The sequence below is a fragment of the Glycine max genome, chromosome 1, assembly GCF_000004515.6.
Source record: "Glycine max cultivar Williams 82 chromosome 1, Glycine_max_v4.0, whole genome shotgun sequence".
NCBI classification, from domain to species: Eukaryota; Viridiplantae; Streptophyta; class Magnoliopsida; order Fabales; family Fabaceae; genus Glycine; species Glycine max.
Genome location: NC_016088.4, coordinates 54,642,689 through 54,663,643, shown reverse-complemented (window position 1 = coordinate 54,663,643; position 20,955 = coordinate 54,642,689). Strand labels below are relative to the sequence as shown.

At 34.9% G+C, this 20,955-nt stretch overlaps 2 protein-coding genes across 2 annotated transcripts; both read right to left on the bottom strand.

Annotated features, from left to right (window-relative positions):
- Nucleotides 1-592: 592 nt before the first annotated feature.
- Nucleotides 593-4,365, bottom strand: LOC100783959 (histone-lysine N-methyltransferase, H3 lysine-9 specific SUVH6). The gene is made up of 2 exons (XM_003516600.5): nt 4,051-4,365; nt 593-3,895 (listed from the first exon to the last, which is right to left on the bottom strand). Exon 2 carries the CDS (start codon nt 3,889-3,891, stop codon nt 2,428-2,430), a length of 1,464 nt encoding a protein of 487 aa, XP_003516648.1. The 5' UTR covers nt 3,892-3,895; nt 4,051-4,365; the 3' UTR covers nt 593-2,427.
- A 1,115-nt stretch (nt 4,366-5,480) lies between these two features.
- On the bottom strand, nt 5,481-18,858 carry LOC100795594 (regulator of nonsense transcripts 1 homolog). The gene is made up of 29 exons (XM_003517337.5): nt 18,101-18,858; nt 15,414-15,665; nt 15,159-15,329; nt 14,993-15,043; nt 14,720-14,812; nt 14,487-14,582; nt 13,992-14,042; nt 13,786-13,904; nt 13,189-13,297; nt 11,419-11,541; nt 11,258-11,329; nt 11,098-11,169; nt 10,896-10,962; nt 10,117-10,259; nt 9,962-10,033; nt 9,759-9,887; nt 9,419-9,574; nt 9,136-9,249; nt 8,941-9,039; nt 8,785-8,862; nt 8,527-8,661; nt 8,007-8,081; nt 7,740-7,860; nt 7,136-7,509; nt 6,974-7,036; nt 6,814-6,885; nt 6,510-6,641; nt 6,301-6,420; nt 5,481-6,165 (listed from the first exon to the last, which is right to left on the bottom strand). The coding sequence occupies exons 1-29, from the start codon at nt 18,617-18,619 to the stop codon at nt 6,043-6,045; spliced, it is 3,801 nt and encodes a 1,266-aa protein (XP_003517385.1). The 5' UTR covers nt 18,620-18,858; the 3' UTR covers nt 5,481-6,042.
- Nucleotides 18,859-20,955: the final 2,097 nt, after the last annotated feature.

The window sequence follows — 20,955 nt, the reverse complement described above, 5'->3', positions numbered from 1 at the left end:
GGGCGAGGGAGCAAAATTCCCCAAGATAAGAGGTTAATTAATTAAAAAAGAGAAAAAAATGTAATAATGAAAATTAAATTAACACTATTTGTTTTATATTAAAATAATATGTTTTAATATTTAACTTTTTAATAAATATAAATTTAGGAAAGGACAATTATATCGCTTTTTAGCAAGTTAGATAAGTTCTTATTCATTCTCGGTTTTCATCCAGCATTAAATGAGAAAACATAGTGAAATTAGGGATATGCTCTTCCAACACCTAAGAGTAGATATGGTGACGGAACGGGATGAGGACGAATATTGTTTGTCTTTGATTTTGACTCTCCAATATATGCATTTACTACGCGTTAAAATTTGCTACATCATCTCCATATTTATCTAATATCCTCGTCTCTGTCTTATCTCCAACTTAGATTTGTAAACTTTTTTTTGTAAAAAATTATATTGAAAATTTAATTTTAAAAAAAATAATTGTTACACATTAACTAAGAAGTAATTAATAAAATTTTAATAATTTTATCATTGGGGTGGGACGGGTATGAGAATGAGTATGAAAGTGAGTAATGACATCCCCATTCAACCTCGATTAAAACAAGTCAAATAATTTCTGTATTCAACTAATTCGGATATTCTCCATTAAAATTGAGACAGATTTATACGGATATTCAAGGATAAGCGGGTTTCATTATCATGTCTACCCAAGGCAATTCCTGACAGTAAATGTGATATATGGTTGTAGCTGAAGGTCGATTTAATAAACAATAATTTTAGCGTTTATTTTTTGCTTGCCCTGTTTCGATTCGGTGCATGAGTTGGTCTTTGTCTGTTACCACGCCTTCACTATTGGCGCCATAAAAGCAATCTCGCAGTCTAGAATCACCACCACACGCTCCACCTGTGTCAGCGTCGCCACCACCAATCTTAAGCAGTTGTCAAAGAACACCACACCTCTTCCAAAACCCAACAACTTGCAGACCAAAGACTTCCGAGTAGGGTGTCGTCACAAATACAGGGATTTTGGATTGTTTTCTCACTGCAACAACGAAAGAAACCCACCAACCATTCTAGGGTTTTCTGTCTTAAATATCTTTTTTAATTCAAACGAAAATAAAATCATTACTATAAAATAATTCAAAATTACATTTTCATAATAATTACTCAACTGGTAAGTAATAAATAGGTCATAATCTTAACTGTCTATTATTTTAATAATATATGGTATGGTCGAACCTCAAAACAAACTACTTAATATTAGAATTCGCCCACAAACAATGGCAAACGAAAACAATTGTATACACCTTTGCCTTTGCCTAATACAAATTAATCATATCCATTATTACTATTCATAGAAACCATTATCAAGTAACAGAGAATAACACATAAATCTATTAATCCCTACTCCATTTCAACACCATCACTTTCCACATCATATTATACAAATTACCAGGCTTCTTAAAATAAACCAGAGTCACCTAAACAACATGTAGAACAATTATACCTCATTTTCATACTTCCACCAGGCCTCCACTACTTCCACGCACAACAACGACTTCTCCAACTTCCACCTTTGACTCCGGTTCAAAACTTTCCTCTATCGCTTGCACCATGTATTAGACTCCATCTCTGCCACGACAACAAAGATTAATGGACATCACCTCGTCAATCAAATGAACTTTCACCAATACAGCAAACAAATTCGCTCAATTGTCATGAGAATAACTAGACTTCAAAACCCCCAACATAAGAAACCATTACAAATACGTTCGGTATCTTTTTCATCGAAGTTGAATGACAACTCTTGTCTTCTACAACGACAAACCCTGACTACAATTAGTTTCAGATCTAATAGGATACAAAGCCATTAGTTTCACCAGTAAGGACAAATCCGTCATTGCTGTGTATCATATTAAATTATTCAAAATTCAATAATTTGGTCAAAACAGGTTACAGGTAACAAATCCTAACCCTTCATTTTTTACCAACAAAATCTAATGGTCAATATTTTTTTTTACCACGGTGGTCCATGTAGACAACTTGACCACCATAGATCTCGTCATGAAATACTATGCAACTTTGTCAAACTTTTGTGGCCTGTAGTGACTCGGGTAGTGAAAGACATGTATTTCTACTGAAAAAAAAAGCTTTATTATAAGCATGCCTGAACACGCTCATCACTCATCAGATCAGTCAGAGATGTGTGCAAGTATCATTCTCAGGTATACAAAAAAAAAATTAAAAAAAAAATCACAGGGTAGCACAGCAACCACCAAGAGGTTTTGTGAGGAAAAGCATGAACATTTCTCCAAGTCTAAGCATCCATTAGTACAATTACAATCACCACATCCATCTGTAGGAAAGAGATGGCAAAAACGGGTATATCAACATGCCAGCTAGTTATGTACTAAAACAAAATGGGGTTTTTCATCATCTATGGTGTTCACAGCACATATGGAAATTTGTTTTGAAATATTTAGATTTCTTCACTTCCTTCAAAGCAAGCTTTTGACCAGGAATTCTTTGAAGGCGAAACCTATAAACCAGCTTCCCATGAGATCCCCTGTCCTGCCAATATGTCTCAACCACATACAATCCATCATAAACATATGTCTTGTATTTGTCATCCATTGCTTCCGAGCCGCGAATCACCCTAACAGGATTCTTTTCCTCACTACTGTTCTTCAAAGCAAGATTGCCCCGCTCAAGCTTCTGATCTTCAGGTTTTCTGTCATTGCTCATCACATTCCCACCCTGCCCTGTATATACCAATATATCTGAATTGACCAAATAATCAGCATAGCCACCTGAAGCAACAATGCTAGTCGCAAGGATCTTACCATTGTGCTTCACATAGTCTATGCCACCCTGAATCTGACGATGAAGGCCAATTATATTAAGCTCCACCCTATATTGAAATTCATCACCTACTTCAACCCCGGGGACAGGGCCCAGTATCTTCTTGCCTGAGTTAACATGATTCCCATTGTCCTTAAGAATCCTTGCAGCAATTAAATCAACCCTCTTTCTTTTTCCTAGCTCATTTGACTTCGATTCTCCTTCCTCTAAAAGTTTCCTAGAAACAACTTGAAACAACTGTAATGTTTCCCTCACTTTTTTCCGGTCATTCTCATTACCAATGAAATTAGAATGAGAAGAGGGAGTAACATTTACACCGAACTTGTGTGATTTCAGAAAAATCTGAAGGTCTTCACTAATTTCACCGGGGTCAAGACGATCCTCCTTTTCCCAAATTTCTAGTTCACCCGTACCTTGAGAAGCAGAAGCGTTTCCCTTCTTTTTCAAAGGCTTCTGCCCTAAAAGACCTTTAGTCTTGATAGCTCTTCTAGACCTGTCAGGCAAAGCAAAAGAAAACACTTTCTTACTCTCGTCTCCATTTTTAGCATCTCCCAACTTCAAGTTGGAAGAACCTTTGCCAGAACTCCAAGGACATGCTGATTTAGCCATCAAACCTAGCACTATTTTCATCTGAGAAGAAGATGGTTCTTCAAATGCATGCAGCTTCTTCACTCTCTCAGCAACATTCTTTTCAGAATCAGTTTGATAGATGTCCACAAGCTTTCTCTTGCGACCATAGTCATCTTGAATGTTACTCTTAACTTCTTTCACATCATCAGCTGCTGCTGCTACATTTTTCAATGGATTGTCATCTACAGAGGGGTTTTGTAGACCCACTTTCTTCCCATTGTCATTGCATCCTCCAAATAAAGGAAGGAAGTCTCTGACAGCTGAAGCTTTTCTTGGAGGAAGATACCTTCTTGCTAAATGTTGAGCATTCTTATTCGTATCCTCAAGCTCAACAATTGTACCAACACATTTCGGAAATCCTCCACATCCATCCGGAAAATCACGAACAGCTAGTAGTATTGTCATGCCTCTGAATTCAGCACAAACATATATATATAAAAAAAAAAAAAAGCAACTCCCAAGAATCAAGAATCAAGAATCGACGCATAAACATGGAGAAAGAGAAGCAGCAAAGACGTAAAGTCGAATGAATGTGTTATATTAGGGTATGAGATAGATAGATACCTTACTTAGCGGAGTGTGAGTGTGAGAGAAGAGAAACGAATGCGAAAAATGTACAAGTGAAAACGGCAGAAGAAAAGTGTTAGCGAAATGAAATGGTAGATACAGAATGAGGAAGGAACCCTTCAACTTCAAACGAAGACAAGAAGAGTCCTACTGTCCTACGAGCTACTGAAATTAGTAGAGTAGTGCGTGTTTCCAAAACTCTTTCAATACGGCACGTGTCCCTGTAATAATATCTGCGTCGTCAAATGACTCAACTGCGCAGAAACTGCAATTTGTTTCTTCTGTGACGTGCATCAAATGGGTGAAGACGCATAAATATTAAACAAACCACGCGGTTAAAGTTGGATCAAATTCATGTTGAAATTATTAATTCAAGACATTAAACATTATTTAATATGTATCCCAATTAATTCCAACCATAAATTTTGCATTAAAAGTATGCATGTACAAGGGATCTATATTGTAGAGTACTTATTAATTACGAATGTTTATTATTTACCATTCAATTTAGTTTTAAGGATCTTCCTAATAAATGTCATGAAGATATTAATTAAAAAATTAAAATGAAAAAATATTTATTATATAAAATATATACAACATAAAAAAAATCGTGAATAAATTAATTTTTTTCCTAAAAAAATGTTTTTACTTTAAGTTCAATTAGGACAACAATGAGTATTTATCTAGTTTTAAATATAGGCTATAATTATGTATTCATCTTTATATCAGTTATAAATAATTTTGGGTATGTTAAGTGTGTGGATTCAATTTAGATATAATGACATACGAGTATTTTTTACGCACTCATTTAATAATCAATTGTTGTATAATTAATTTCTCCAACTCTTATAACAATTATTTCAAAAATTACATTTGATGTGATTTCTAATTAACAAACAATAATGTAAATATCTTTATGCTTATAATTAAGATAATTTATTATGTGAATAAATGTTTTTTAGCTGAACATTTTAAAAGTATTAGCTAAATGATTATACACACCAAATTTTAGATAACTTTAACACTTGTAATTAGATGATTTTATAGTACAAATTATTTTTTTTTATTCTTGAAAAAATCAATTTAATTCTTTAATCTTTAAAATTGATATAATACCTTTTCCATCCAATTGTGAAAAAAAAAAAGTAATTCTTTCTATGGAAATGCTCTTTGACCTATCACTTCTAGTCCAGTGTCTTCGGTCGATGTCATTATTATAAATACGAGAATCGACTAAAATGCCAACAGCTTGGTACTTGGTAGTGTCAACTAACCATAGATTCAAAATAAATCATGACATCTCATCCATTGAGGACAATAGACATCATTTTTCCAACTCCAGTTAGCTAGCTGTTAACGAGGAGATTAAAAATCTCGGCGAAATTACTACTCAAAGCACTCAGATGTTGCAATTATAAGATAACTAATTTACATGGAAAACAATTATCACACCTTTATATGCCACAGAAAATTCTGAGTGGCAATAGTTGCATATATAACTTGTGTCTATAATATCGAGTTTAAATTACATGTCAGGAAGAGCTGAAAGGGTTCACCGCATCCCTGCCTTCTGTACAATAATAACTTCCTTGGCGATGATTGGTGCAGTATGGATTACTATATTCAGTATTTCACCGACATGTAAACCGCCCCTTCTGCTTCAAGATTAAAACCCTTTCGACAAAACCATTCCATGTAATGCTTTCTCGAACAATTTCACCTTAATCCCAAACAATACAAAACTTCAGTAAGGTAAAGGGGGTTATCTTATCATTTTTCAGCCCGGGATGCGCCTGCTTGTATCTTCGTAATGCCCCAAAATTCCATCAACTCAAATCATATATACCAGTTCCTCGGTATAGCTATCCCAAGGCAATCCTTCGGATGTCTCATGCAAACGTATTTCAGCACAAAAGACAGGCACAACCCCAGTTGCTGATTGCAAAGACTATATAACCCATCAAAGCCACATTAAGCTCCTAAAGTTCCTCAACCGTTATAGTGGATTTTCTGATTTTGGGAGTTCTGAGCCTGAGGCTGCTGTTGGGTAGCCTGCATGTTAAGCGGCTGTGTGTTGTAGTGAGCAAAAGGTTGGGAGTAAAGAGAACTCATCTGCAAAAGGTGTGTGTTGAGTAAATCAAACAGGAATAAAATAGAAATTCCTAAAATTAGGCAGTAAAACAATCACAGCCTTTCAATTTCTGTAATTATTGCTCTTATAATAAAAAGGTTGGAATTAAAAGAAACCTGGGACTGAAGAGGGTTGGCATTTGCCACACTGAAATGGCTTTGCGTTGCATCATCTTGCAAGGGATCAGTGAATCCCACCTGAGTGAAAAGACCTTGTGATCCATGGCCCATGTAGTCCTGTGAATTAAAAGAGAAAATTAGAGCATAAAGGACACGTCAACCAAAATCATGTGGGAAAATGCTCATTGCTAGCAAACTTCAACAACCTGAGACATAAAGTCATTTCCAGAACCAAAGCGAGAATATCCAGCTTGAGAATTCTGGTTAAGAAAATTCCCTGAGAATCCACCTTGTGCTCCTTGTGTAGCATAATCGACAGCATATCCACTTTGAGAAGCCTTAAGGTGGTCAAAATGTCAGTAGGAAAAAAACAACAAATGGACATGAACAACTGATATGTTTAAGCAAAAGGAAGAACAAAGCCACGCAGCCTGTTTTGCTGATTAACAAGGCAAATTTACATGTAAAGAACAAATATAGTATGTACAATATTAAAATTAGTTCACAAACCTGTGTAGAGAAATCAGTGACATTATAAGGAACATGAGACCCCTGGCTTTTGAAGTCATCGCCCAAGAAGTCCTGATGGCAATTTTAAAACAAAATTAACAAAAATAAGCCAATTTTGCATTGAAACAAAACCAAGCTTCTACCAAGTGACAGTAAGTACCTGGGACATTCCAGGCATAGAAAATTGATCTCGAAATGATTGGCCAGCACCTTGAACAGGCATCTATTATCCACAGGAAAAATAGTCATAACCCAGACATATAAAAAAATGACAAGGACATGTTGATAGAACACATGAAGCTGGCACAATGAAAGTACATACATTGTTGGCAAACCCAGGTTGAGATGATGGACCACCAACAGATGGCTGGCTGTTGGGATTCTCTAGAGCAGGGAAGTTAAATGTAGATCCAATATTCCCAATAGGCTGTTGGGTGCCTTGTTGATGTGGTAGATGATTGCCGATTGGAGCACCAGAATTACCTCTCCCAGCCCCAAAACCTCGACTCCCTGGAGATGGAACATGAGGAACTGCCCCAACGGGTCCATGAACTGCCCCGCGAGATGGAATGGCATATGGTTGAGATTGGGGACCACCATGAAAAGGAGGCAAAGGAACCCTTGGCACAGGATATCCAGCAGGATGCACTCCAGGCTTATGAGTTCCATTTGGTGGACCAGGAGGTATATAAGATCCTACAGTTCAAAGAAAAAAATTGTCATCATAAGTGATCAAAATATCAAAAGCTCCAGGAGGCGGAAGGTGTAGGAAATGACAAGAATTTGAAACAAACCACCAGGCCTTTGAATTTTTTAAACTACAGTTATTTGATTGGGACATAAAGACATACCAATGACCACAAGTATATCCTAGTGTATTCAGGAAAAACAAAAACACCCTATCCAACAAATTATAAATTACATACCCCTTCCTCGACTGCTCCTCCGATCTGAACTTGTGCCAGCTCCAGATCCAACACTACCAAAATTATCATTAGCCGCAATTCCAGGTCCACCCCCATAAAAAAGCCTTCGTTCATTGTAAATCTGCATCAAAATAAGACCAACCATGACATAGATATGTAATATTCTCAATAAACAAATGCCTCGCTAGAAAAGCACCCCACTGACACAGCACCCTACCACAATCACAAAGCACTTAAATCAACACTATCAAATCCTTTAACACCTACCTTCTTGGGTTTCTGGAACTGAACCATACTTTGCTTCAAGTTATTTAAAGGCCCTTCAACTAAGCACTCATGTTCCTGTTTAGGAAGTGGGGAAGAAAAGCTCAGCTTTTTTAGAAAACAAAACAACACTATAGAAAAGAGATCAATATGAAATCACTCTTACTAAATGGGAGAACTTTTAATGATGAATCATAAACGGGCAATTATAAAAAATAGAATTCTACAATTAGCAAAAACATTTCAAATCAACTTGTGGTTCTTGCTATACCAGCACATTTTTTATGAAATCAATACCATCGGCAGTAACCAAAAGTTGTTGGCACAAGTGGTTTGGCACTTGGGTCCCTTAACCAAGGTCCGGGGTTCAGTCCCCAGCATGGGCATGGAGTTGCAACTAGAGGTACCACTTTACCCCAAAATGGGAGAGGATTAGTCGGGTGCCAAATAAGAAGCCTCAGATACCTCTGGTTAAACCAAAAAAAATACCACCGACAGTAAAATCTCAAAACACAAGAACTACCTTGTAGTGAGTCAATAAACTATTCCATAGAGGCTGTTTGCTCAAAACTTTAGGGTTTCCCAAAATAACAATGCCATATCTTGCTCGTGTCAAAGCAACATTGAGCCTCCTAGGATCATTCAGAAATCCAATGCCCTACAAAAGAGGTATACAAGTCAAATCAATCATTGATCACTCATTCTTAATAATGGCTCAAAATGCAGATATTTGCAGCTTGCAAACTTTGAAAAGCCACAAATAAAGCATATGTTGTCCAACCTGATGTTCATTACTTCTAACACAAGACAGAATGATGTAGTCTTTCTCCCTTCCTTGAAAGGAATCAACGCTAGCAACCTGAAAAGAATAAAACACATGTAGCAACTGCAACAAGGACAGAGATTGCATAAAGAAATCAAGATAACTGTCTCAAACCTCAATCTCCTTGTAAAGCTGCTGCCTGAGAGCACCATTTCTTGACATATAGTTCACAATATAAGCTCTTTGCCCCTCATAAGGTGTTATCACACCAATCTGATTTAACATTTTACAAGAATATTAATAATATTAACATGAACACTGACAGTGCTATTGTAAACCCATCTGTTTAATCTACAGTTCAAAAAATACCTGACTTGGTACCACACCACTTTTTAAGAAAGTAGTTACAATCTTTTCAACATTTGCAGCCTCGGTCCTATTTAAATAAGATGTTCCACTAGCACTTATCTCTTCTTGTCCCATCTAGAAAACAATTAAGTAAATAATTAAAAGAAAGTTGAGGGAAAAGACCACGAGACAACAAAGGTCAAAAATAAAAATAACCAAAAATTTGATACAATGTCAGTGGATAATGATGGAAATATTTCAACAAAGAAAGAAAACAATATTGACATACATGTATTTACAGTACCTGAACATAGAAAAACATGGGACGGTTTGGCACTGGCCAAGGAAAATCAATTCCAGAAGACTTCCTTTCATTAACAGTGACTCCATTTTGCAGAGTGCCTTCATAGAAACTGTTTGAGGGAAATTCTGAAAGGCATGGATGCATACGGTACTGAACCTGTTTGAGATAATAAAATAAAAAACCTTAAAGTATGTATAGTGAACAAAATTAGAAAAATAAGCCAAACAAAAAGTCACCATGGGACATTACAAGCCCGGATAAAACTAATCAAATAGCCTAAGGTAGGGATATCATAGCAGGTAGTTATTAATTCTTGCATGAGACCTAAGACATCCTTTACCTGCAACCTAATTGGTTTGACACCAAGTAGAACTAGGCGTTCAAAAAGTGACTGTGCTAACCCAGCACGGGCTGCTTTCTTGCACATAATAACTGGACCAAGCTGACAATGATCACCAACAAGAACAACCTAAACAGAAACATCTTGTTAAAACGTCAACAATCTAGGATCACACAAGTGCAAGTGCATATTTGACAAAATACCTGCTTTGCTCCAAGAACCAAGGGTATGAGGCACTCAGGTTCAGTTGCTTGAGTGGACTCATCAATAAGTACCTGAGGAAAAAAAATATAATAATGATGGTGTAAAAGTGATCAAGAATATGACAATTATACATTGCATGTACAAGTATGTCAACCTGACGGAACCTAAAATTTGCAAGCCGAGGATCTCCAGCACCAACACATGTACAGCAGATCACATCAGCACTCTGAGAAATCTCCCTTTCTGTTGCTCGCTTAAGTGCTTTGTATTTTTTCTCATCACTGCTAGAAAGTTCGCCTGAAACATGATACAACAAAAATAATCATCATTTTTAACTCTCATACATATTAGCCTCACCCAGTACAAGTTAAAACATATAGCATCATCTGTAACAAACAACAGAACATCGGAAGGAAGAAAGAGAAATTTCTTTTACATGTTGAGAACAAAATATAAACCTTATTCATTATTACACTTACCTAGCAGCAAAAGCACTATTTCTATTTATTTTCTCAACAGATAAATTAACACTTCAAGGAAGCATTCAGTAACTAGGAGGGGAGGGGTGATGTTGTAATTATGAATTTTCATATGTATTAGCTTGGTTCTGTGTATACACTTGAACCAGCTATATATCTACTCCTATATCTGTATCCCTAGTACCTCTGGTACTATTCCTTATTAATGATATATATATTTTTGCTGAGCAAAAAAAAAAAAACACTTCAAGAAGATTGATGACAGCTCTCTTTACTAGATACTAGAAATGCAAACAGGTTTATTGTAAATTTCTTGGATAAAAAGAGATGTACGAAATTTAACTAAATTAATAAGGCTATAACATAAAATGCATACAAATCAACCATACTAAGTCTGCCCATCAGGTAATATTTCTAAGTATGAGTAGCTTTTGAGCAAAAATGGCACCCAGACCTTGCTCATCCTTCAGCTGTTGTAACTTATGAAGTTCACTCTTGTCTGATGTGTCAAGATGTCGAACCTGCAAGAGACACCATTTACATTCACATGCATCATGCAGTGATTCATAATTTCAAATGCATCACGGAAGATGGAAAGTATACACATTTGGCCATGATATGAAAAGAATATTAGTCAAAGTAAATGCAACACTAACCTGATAGTGGAGAGTTAAATGCTCAACAGGAGAACTCACAGCTTCCCTTGACTTTGCGCAAAGCCTCACAACCTTGAATGAAAGATATGTATTACTTACACAGAAGCTTCACTATGTTCATACATAACCAACTCATGAACAGAATAAACAGCGACTATACCTTTAATCCAGTAGCACTTATCTTTTCAGCTAGCTGGTCCACAGCTACGTTACTGGGTGCACAAACCAAAACCTGAAAAATAAATTGAGAGGATCGGAAATTAGTGAATAAACAGAAAACAACAAAAACAAATGATATCTAGAAAACATTTAAGAGCATACCTGCCCTTGACCTTGCTTGGCCATGTGGTATACAAGTGCTGCAGATGTTACGGTCTTACCAGTTCCAGGTGGTCCTTGAATCAAACTAATAGGCCTTTGAAGAACACTCTTGACAGCAAAAACCTACAAACATAGGTGATCAGTGAACAGAAGATTTTTTTTATGATGTTGCATCTCATACAAAATGATACAGAAAGGTTACAAGGCATTTCTCCAGCTTTATTCAGGTTTCTAATCCTTCAAATCATCATGTTATGTATAACTATTATGAGGTCCAACATAAGATCATTCAGCAACAAGGATCTGATAGGTGGGAGTGGATGGGAGACCCAACAGGCCAATATTCAGCACACAATGCCTACAACATGCTAACGGAGGAATCTGCAGGTGGAAGCCGGGAGGATTATTTTGACAAATTGTGGAGTATAAAGGTTCCAAGTAAAATAACAGTTTTTGCTTGGAGGTTAATTAATGATAGGTTACCCACAAGAAAGAATTTACAGCGAAGACAAGTGCAGCTCACAGAAATCTTATGCCCTTTCTGCAGAATAAATGAGGAGGATTCAGCCCACTTATTTCTTCATTGCAACAAAATCCAACCTATTTGGTGGAAAACTACGTCATGGCTGAATTTAAAAGGTGTTGTCCCCCTCACCCCGAAACAGAACTTCCTCCAACACATAGATGTTCAGACTGATGGTGTTAGGATGAAGAGGTAGGATGAAGAGGTGGCAATGCTGGTGGCTGGCCTTAACATGGTCCACTTGGAAGCTTAGGAACAGCATAGTGTTCTCTAATACAACTTTCAACTTTCAACAGCATAGTGTTCTCTAATGCAACTTTCACTCTATGGACGTGGCTCAGGCACTTTGAGAAAGATTTCACTATCCACTTTAACCAATGGTCCAGTAGCATTAGACAGGGTTTTTGTATCAGTAGAGGATAGAACTTTTTGACTACTAAATGTAAATTTTACTAGTATCCATAGAATGGTTCCCTCTCAGACTAGGTATGTCTGATTCTGGAACCATTTGTATGGTACTCATATTGCTGTATTCTAGTACCTCTGGTACTCCATTTCATATTTATAATATATTATCTTTGCTGATAAAAAAAAATGTATAACTATTATTACCAAAAAGTAAGGTAACAAACTCCCCCAGTCAAGGGGCTTGTTTAGAGATGGAGCCACATCGGATAATGGAGGAGAAAGGAAGATTGGAAGATTAAAGGAAAAGGAAGCAGTCCCCACCTTGTTTAAAAGATTTCTTAAGGCGGTTGGGGAAAATGAGGTATATTCACTTAACCATCCAAAACTTTCTAATTAGAGGCATTTTGGAGGAGAGAGACTAAGTAACTACTTTACCCTTAATAATATTTCTATATTTCACATAAGCATCATGGTCAAAATATATCTTTTACAAAACATTGTTAAAATACAATGTTAACATAATAGTTTATTAGAAGGAAAAAAATTGAATTATAAATTTTTATTTTTCTTTTATTTAAAGCACTGTTTCCTTATCCAATTCAAACATCCAAGTAAAGGCGAAGATAATACCATTTATTACAATTAAAATCCCCCCTCACAAAATGTTCCCTCCCAACTCCTAAAGCAGCAGATAATCTGCCAACTGCCATGTACTATAGCAGGAAAAAAAACGGACCAATATCAAAAATATTAGCAGCTGAGCAAAAAAAAAAAAAAAATCAAACATATTAGCAAGAAAACCATAAAACAAGTAACATATATCTGAAGAAACAACATACTTGAGATGCATTCAGCTCTGGAAGCCCGGGTGCACCAAAGCGACGAGGCAGGGCATTACGCACCATTTGAACCTCAACTTCGTGACCCAATAAGTGATGGTAAATATACCTAAATATTGATCAGAAATTGTCAAAATTTCAAATAAACAAAGTACAAAGCACAATTCCCACAAAACAATCACAACCGCTATTTAGAGATCTCTCAATTAGTTAAAACAAACATAAACCTGGCACAATGCTATTTCCATTATAAAGATGTTCCCTTACAAGTTTATGCTGGCAGTATAACTTCAACGTCACAATTGGCTCCAAAATCATCCAAAAAGCACACGACACTCGCTCACATTATCATTAAAGATAAAAAATACTATTTATAGTCCCTTTACTAGCGTATTCCTTAGTACACTCCAATTAATAGCAACTAATACAACTACAGCCATGTCCCTTGTCATGTTTGATAATAAAAATACAATCCTGAGCATGGCAATCTTCAATTTTGGTGAAAAAACAATGGAAGAACAAAAATAATATAAAAAGAAAAGGAGGAATACAAGGCATCCAACTGATGTCATAAAACCTAATCAATGGCCAACTTACCCACTAACACTTGTCTCATCCACAGCAAAGGTTTTCATAGCTCCCTGCATCCTATCAAAACTTGTACTTTTCCAGACAAAGTCAACACTGAAACCATGGTTAACATCAACTGGAACCCCCTGCAAATAACAAGGGCAATAAGCACAAGGCACAGATGAAGAGCTTGAAGGCACAACATAAGCATCACAAACTAATGCTAAGTTCACCTGACTAGCACGAAGCTCCAGTGCAACCTCCTCTTGTGCAGTTAGCTTAATCTGAAAATAGAATATAAAGCATCTAACACAGCATATAATGAAATAATATAAATAAAGTGCTAACAGAATAGATCAATAAAATCATACACATTATTCCATATAAGTTGCATGCATACACTAAACAAGTGAACAATAAAACAATAACATATAGCAGTCAATAGTGCTTCCTTTACATCTAAAAATGGAGATAATGGGCAGTGGGCAGTGGTTGAAAGATGATTGGATCTATGTATGAGATACAAGAGGTTTTTGGAGAGACAAATTAAGTACAAGCTTCATTATTTGAAAACAATTATATTCATTATGTTTATTTGCCCATTTTTTTACCAAAAGTAGATCAACAGTTTTCCTAACAGCATAGTGATGATAAGTGAAAATTAAGAAAACCAAGGACTGTGTTTTATTAATACTAGAGAACTAGAGAAAAATAAAATCCATACATACCACATGACCCACTGACTGCCATGCAGGATGAGCAGCATCACCAGAATAACGCAATCGTAATTCATCACCAGGTACAAGCCGCAACTCATTATCTTCCTACAATATGGGACAACGTTGTTTATCAACCAATAGAAAAAAAAACAAAAAAAAAGATTGAATACAGACTGTGAAGAACATAAGACAAGATACTGAATAAGATGTACAACAATAGCAGTAAGCAAAAGATATAGCACCTTTGGAAATACAAAGTATGCAACACGCTTCTTATTAAGACCAATATCCCATCGGATAGTGACATTGTCCTTGCTTTGTGATTCTTTCATCATCTACATCAACACAGGCCATATAAGACACAGTAAAAACATTACACAAGATAAGAGGAAAAGGTAAATCAATCAGAGATTTTTCTGGATGGAGCAGATCGAAAAGTACATGCAGAAAAAAAAGAAGCTAAATAGCTATTATATGATAGAATGTATTACAGTGGAGTAGAGAACAAATATTACCTTATCATAATCGGCTTCAAGCTTAATAAGAGGTGCAAATACATTTTGATACTGAGACAATGAGACAAACAATAAATGTTATAAATAAGACCCAAGTGTACACGGTAAAATAGTGACATACTCCATGTAAAACATTAACAAGCCATCCTGATTCCTGAACGCACACCTGATATGCATCTTCATATTTCAAAGCAACGGACTGAGGTTCATCATCTACACCAGGCTTCTCAAGGTCCTCAAAAGAAGCATCAGGATTTGTCTTCCACAACTCTTCCACCTTATTTATTTGCTGTGCACTTATTTGGCGAGCCCTTAACTGCTCCTGTTCAGATGGGATCTGCAGCAGAAAACAAGATGTTTCAAAGACAGATGGACAAAACTTATAAAATTAAATTAATTAACACAAAGGAAACATAGTAACCTTGACAAGCCACTGCAAGAAACACCTATCATCAATCAAGGGGCACCATTGACTAAGGTCCCAATTCATGTCCTTCAAGGCATTAACACTCAAGCAAGGTTCACGACAAAGAAGAACCACTACACTTTCCGTCTTTGCAGAAATAAATCCAAGGAGAAACACATTACGACATCCACAGTTGTAGCATTCGAGAATTGTTTCTCCCAACGGACTATCTTTGTGTAGGCAGACTTCCTTGTGTTTAGCCCGAACCTATATTTAAAAAAGAAATAAACAAAAGTAAGCAACATTTGCTCACAAAGACCAATATATTCTCATCAGTACACACTACACACAACAGCAAGAAAATAAAAGAATTATCACTTATCAGTCAAATAAACATTTTTTTTTATCAAAAACAACAATGATAAAGTTTGAACCCAAATTCATAAGCATATCTACTATCTACCCATTCCGGCAACAAAAAAAAGAGACTGATTTATTCTAAAAGAATAATAAATTCATGAATCTTGAACTTAAGAAAACCAGGATGGGAATGAAAGATATAATAGAATAGGAGAGAAAAGTTACAAGACAAAGGAGACAGCACAGATACAGATATACATATTGTTATTTCCATGTTTATATATTTCTAGCTTTCCTCAGTGGGGCATGAATCACCCCCACCCCCGGTTTTCATTTGTAAGCATACTTTTAAGACAGACTAAACCAAACTTGGAGCGTTTAAAAGAGATAAATGAGTGCATAATGTTCTCTTATATAAGAAAAAAAATAACTAAAGGAACATAGGTAGGTGTCATACAAGTAAATGCATAAATTAATTTCTTTCCCCCTTTACTTAGCTGGTTTTCTTTGATTTTTGCAAAATAAAAACTTCTACAAGTGTAACTACCATATAGTCATAAAATATATAGTATACAGTATACACAACAAACAAACTTGGAAAAGATTCAAACGACGGTTATTAAAATCCCACTCACACTACTACATCAGATACAACTGCCTGGCAATACTAATTACGAAGAGAGTAGCAAAACGGCACTGAATCATAGCCCGAAACACTAAAAAGCTGCATCTGAACGATGGCTTAAACAACGCAGCCGATTCAGAAAATATCTATTTCAGGGGTTATTTGATGTTTTGCACCAGGTCCAGTTTGAATCTGGCCAAACCAAAAAGAAAAATACCTCATCCCCCCCCCCACCCCAGAAATCTAAGTGCAAAAGGAAAATCGACTTCAAATGTCAAATAGGATATTTGTGGGAGAAAACCCAGAAAAATGCTACAATATCAACTGTCCAACTACATCTCCTATTGAATCTGTTGTCTGTGCTTTATTTATTACTTACTATCATTTTTTGAATTCAACGACAAAATATTAAGAATATATACATAACTAGCATTGTTAAATTAAGTATTGTCTCTTGTTTTATAAGAGCACCAGTCTTTTAAGTTATGCTTAAACCCATTTAGCATTTATTCCCATATTTTATGATAATTCATGATTTAATAAAAACAATCCTTCAAATTCTGGAAATATGATATATCTCAATAAGACAACTATGCTCAACAGAACTTACTCTAACAGAACAAAAAAGTGAATATAAAGTGATTGTAATAATAAAAACAAATAAAATGCATATTAAACTATGAACAATATATTCCTATAGCTGCAATGCGACAGCCATGTCAAAAATTTAACACGGTTCTTGAAGTCAGGAGAAAAACTTCAAATTGCTTTCCAATTTGTGCTTATTCTAATTTGTAACTATTAAGTTGATTCCATCATCTAGAGTGATTATATTAAAACAGCATCGTTCACTAAGGTTATGTTTGATTTGCTGGCGGGGAGCTCCAAACTAAATTTGAAGAGGAAACTCATTTTGGTGACATGTTTGGGTAAAGTATGTTTGCAGATGAAATTTTTTCCTGAAAACTCAGTTTTACAGAAGAAAGACTTGGGGGTTATTTTTGCAAACTTAAATCCAAACATGCACTAAGTTTGATAACACCCTCAAAAAAGTAAGTAAATAAATCATCGGTAGAGTTTGATGAAAATGTGATAGGGGCCTCTCAACTAATTTAAAGTTTTTTAAATAATTAATTATTATCTAGACAGAATATCATTTCTTGCTTTAGAACAAGCAAGCACTACCCTTCTATATTGGAGGAACCGGGTACATTTTGTCATACTCATGTTTTGAACCAAATAGGTAAGAGCCCTCAAGCCTCATACGTGGTACATGACCAACAGCCCACAAGCCAAATATCTTCTCACCCAATAACTTCGTTTTTTTTATCAGTATAGATTAGAATGTTAAATAACATAAAGAATCACGCACTACTTCCACAAACATGCACGCTAGCTATTCCGCACCTCTAAATATGGTCACTAAATATCAAGGAATTCTTCTAAACAATCTGATTTCAAGTAGTGCATGCATATCTACAGTCCTCCCCGTTTTTCGCCCGTAATTTGAATGAAACCATAAAAAGAACCACACACCTTTGGCTTCTAAATTTTCAAATGTCACTACCACACGCCACACCATTTCACCATCACGCACGCACCTTACTCATCAATTTCTAAACAACCCAACCCCATCTCTAACCAAAACACAAGGAACAACAAGTATATCCAAAATCACACCACCATAAGCGGCAAATGCAGCAACAAAAAAACTAACCAGGTGATTGACGATATGCGATCCCGAAGTGTTCCCTCGAGAATTACAGAACCACTTTCTACACGAAGGCACATTGCACCTCACAACACACGCGGGATTGGAAACCCCACAATAGCGGCAAGCGTGTTCGGTGAAATCCCCTTTCCCATACTCATAGTTATCGTCATCCCCAGTGTCCTCGAAATTCAACCCGCTCATCCCCGCCGCAAGCGCATCCACCATCTGGCTGCTGTTCCCGCCGCCGCTCCCCGACCGGCCCCCCTTCGTGGCACTCCCGGGAGCCACGGAAACCGGCGAGGCATCAGACTGGTGATCAGAACCGCCTCCGCCGCCGCGCTCCAACGGGTCCGCTAGCGAATCGGACGGCGTGGGCCAGGCCACCGGCGACCTAATCGGGTCGCGGAACTCGGGGTAGTCGAAATCCTCGCCCTGCGTGTTGAATTCAAGGAAGGTGTAGGCGTCGTTGCCGGTGTCGGGTTGCGAAGCGGTCTCGAATAGATTGTTCTGCTGCGAGTCCATTGTTAGGGTTTGCGGAATCGAGAAGAGGAGCTTGAGATCTTGGGGAGTGTCGGAGTTAGGGTTTTAAGCGAGGGCGTTGTTGTTAATAGGGTTGGAAAATGGAAGGGATTGTGAATTTTTGTGATTAGGGTTAGGGTTGGGTGTGGGGAAGGGAAAAAGAGGAAATTAGAAGTTAGGGGGAGAGAGAAGAGAAACACTCAAAAGAATCCAGATGGATGAAAGTGAGACACATAATAGACAAAGTGAGCGCAAGCGCGCGAGTGTGTACCGACGTATTCGAGGATCATACGGATTCACTGCTCGCGTGAGCATTTCGACTCTCTCTCCACTTCTCATCTCCATTATTAATTATAAAACTTTTTTAATTCATGTTTTTTTTAAAATTATTTAATAATATTAAATATCTCAATTATTTATATTGTTATTTTTAAAAAATCTTATTTTTTTATTCACTTAATTGATTAAAAATAAAATTATTAAGTAAAAATATATAAAAATAATAATTAATCTATTTAGAAATTAAAAAATAATTTGTAAAAAAAACACAAACAAATTTTTAAAAAGTTTTTTACAATTAGCGAAGAAGGGAATATAAATGTTAGTTATTTTTTTTTAATTTTTATCTTGACTTTTAAAAGTTTTAAAATTATCTCCTTATTTATTTAATTCATGACAAATTAATAATTGTTTCAAAAAATTGTGCTCCATTTTAAATTTTTATTCGATTGATTTAATACATGAAATTTATCCTATTAAATTTATCTACATAAAAATTAAATAATGTTCAAACCTTAAAAAGACACGTAAACAAGATTAAAAAAAATACATGAAAAGTGAAATTCATGAGCAATTAAAATCCTAAAAATATAATCTAACATTTTTTTCTTATATTACTTATGACTTATTTTTATACGATTTTTACCAAGTTTATGACATTTTTTTTTAAAATATTGGTTGATTTTGATAATTTTCATGTAAATGAATTTAATGGAATACATTTACCTATTGAATAAATAAATAAAAGGTTCGAAATCGTATTGGAAAATTAAAAAATATTATTTTTTAAAAGACTAATTTATCATAAATGTGTATGATCATTTTAAAATTTATAAAAATGAAAGGACCAATTTTTTTAAAGAAATAAGATAAGGGGTTATTGTATATTTTAACCTATTATTAATTGTTAAGGATAGTATTAATACTAATATATTATAAATTTGTGTTCAACTCTTTTAATTATAAATTTTTAATATTTTTTCTTCTCTCCAATATGAAGGTACATTTTATACATTATCTGTAATCAGTTAAAAAGATTATGTCTTAATCATTTTAAATTATCCTCCTTTTTATCTACATATTTGATTTTCTTAATTATTTATTTTCAAATTAATATTTTATTATCTCAATCTCTACATTAAATTTTAATACTTCTCTTTAAAAATATCAAAATATGAAAATAATTTTATATTATAATTTAAATTAATCATTATAAAATAAAATATGGTTTATATTTCTAAAATATTTATTTATTATAAATTTTAATTGAGTTCGTTTTATTAATCAGTATCTTTACAATACTTATAAAAAAAAATCAACCATTAACTTTTATAGATAAATAAAGTAAAATACTTTTATTGACATATTCAATGTTTCGGGTTTAAGGAATTAAGAATCATTCATGTTACTTAATAATTATACTTTGGTATTGGGCACTGGGTTTACATGTGTTTAATGTACCTCTCCAACATGAGAAAATTATATAATAACATAAATTTTTTATAGTGTGTGGCATGATCAACAAGTAACTTTGTTGAGCATGCAATCAAAGATTCAATTTCAGATTTATACTATGAAAAAAGATTTATTAAGAAAATTCAATTTGAAAATTTCATTATTAATTAGCAAAATTTAAATATAAAATTTATGTGATTATTTCAACAATAACTAATTACATGTCCCTTTAAAAAATACTTTTTTATGAATAAGATGTGAAATTTCTTGGGTAAGAATTGTGTTCTCACGTACAAGAGTATGTATTTTCTCCGGTACTAAAAATTCTCGTAGGATTCCATTATTAATAGGCAAACTTTGAATATAAAATTTATGTGATTATTTCAACAGTAACTAATTACATAACTTTTTAAAATAATTTTATGAACAAGACATGAAACTTCTTGTGCAAGAATTGTGCTGTCATGGATTAGAGTATGTCTTTAGAAGGAAAAAGATTCACACAAATAGTTAAGAAAAAATATATACATTTATTTTTTGTTTTGTGTGTGTCATTCTCTTACTAAAAAAAGCTTAGTGTTGAAAAAGATTTACACACCATATTT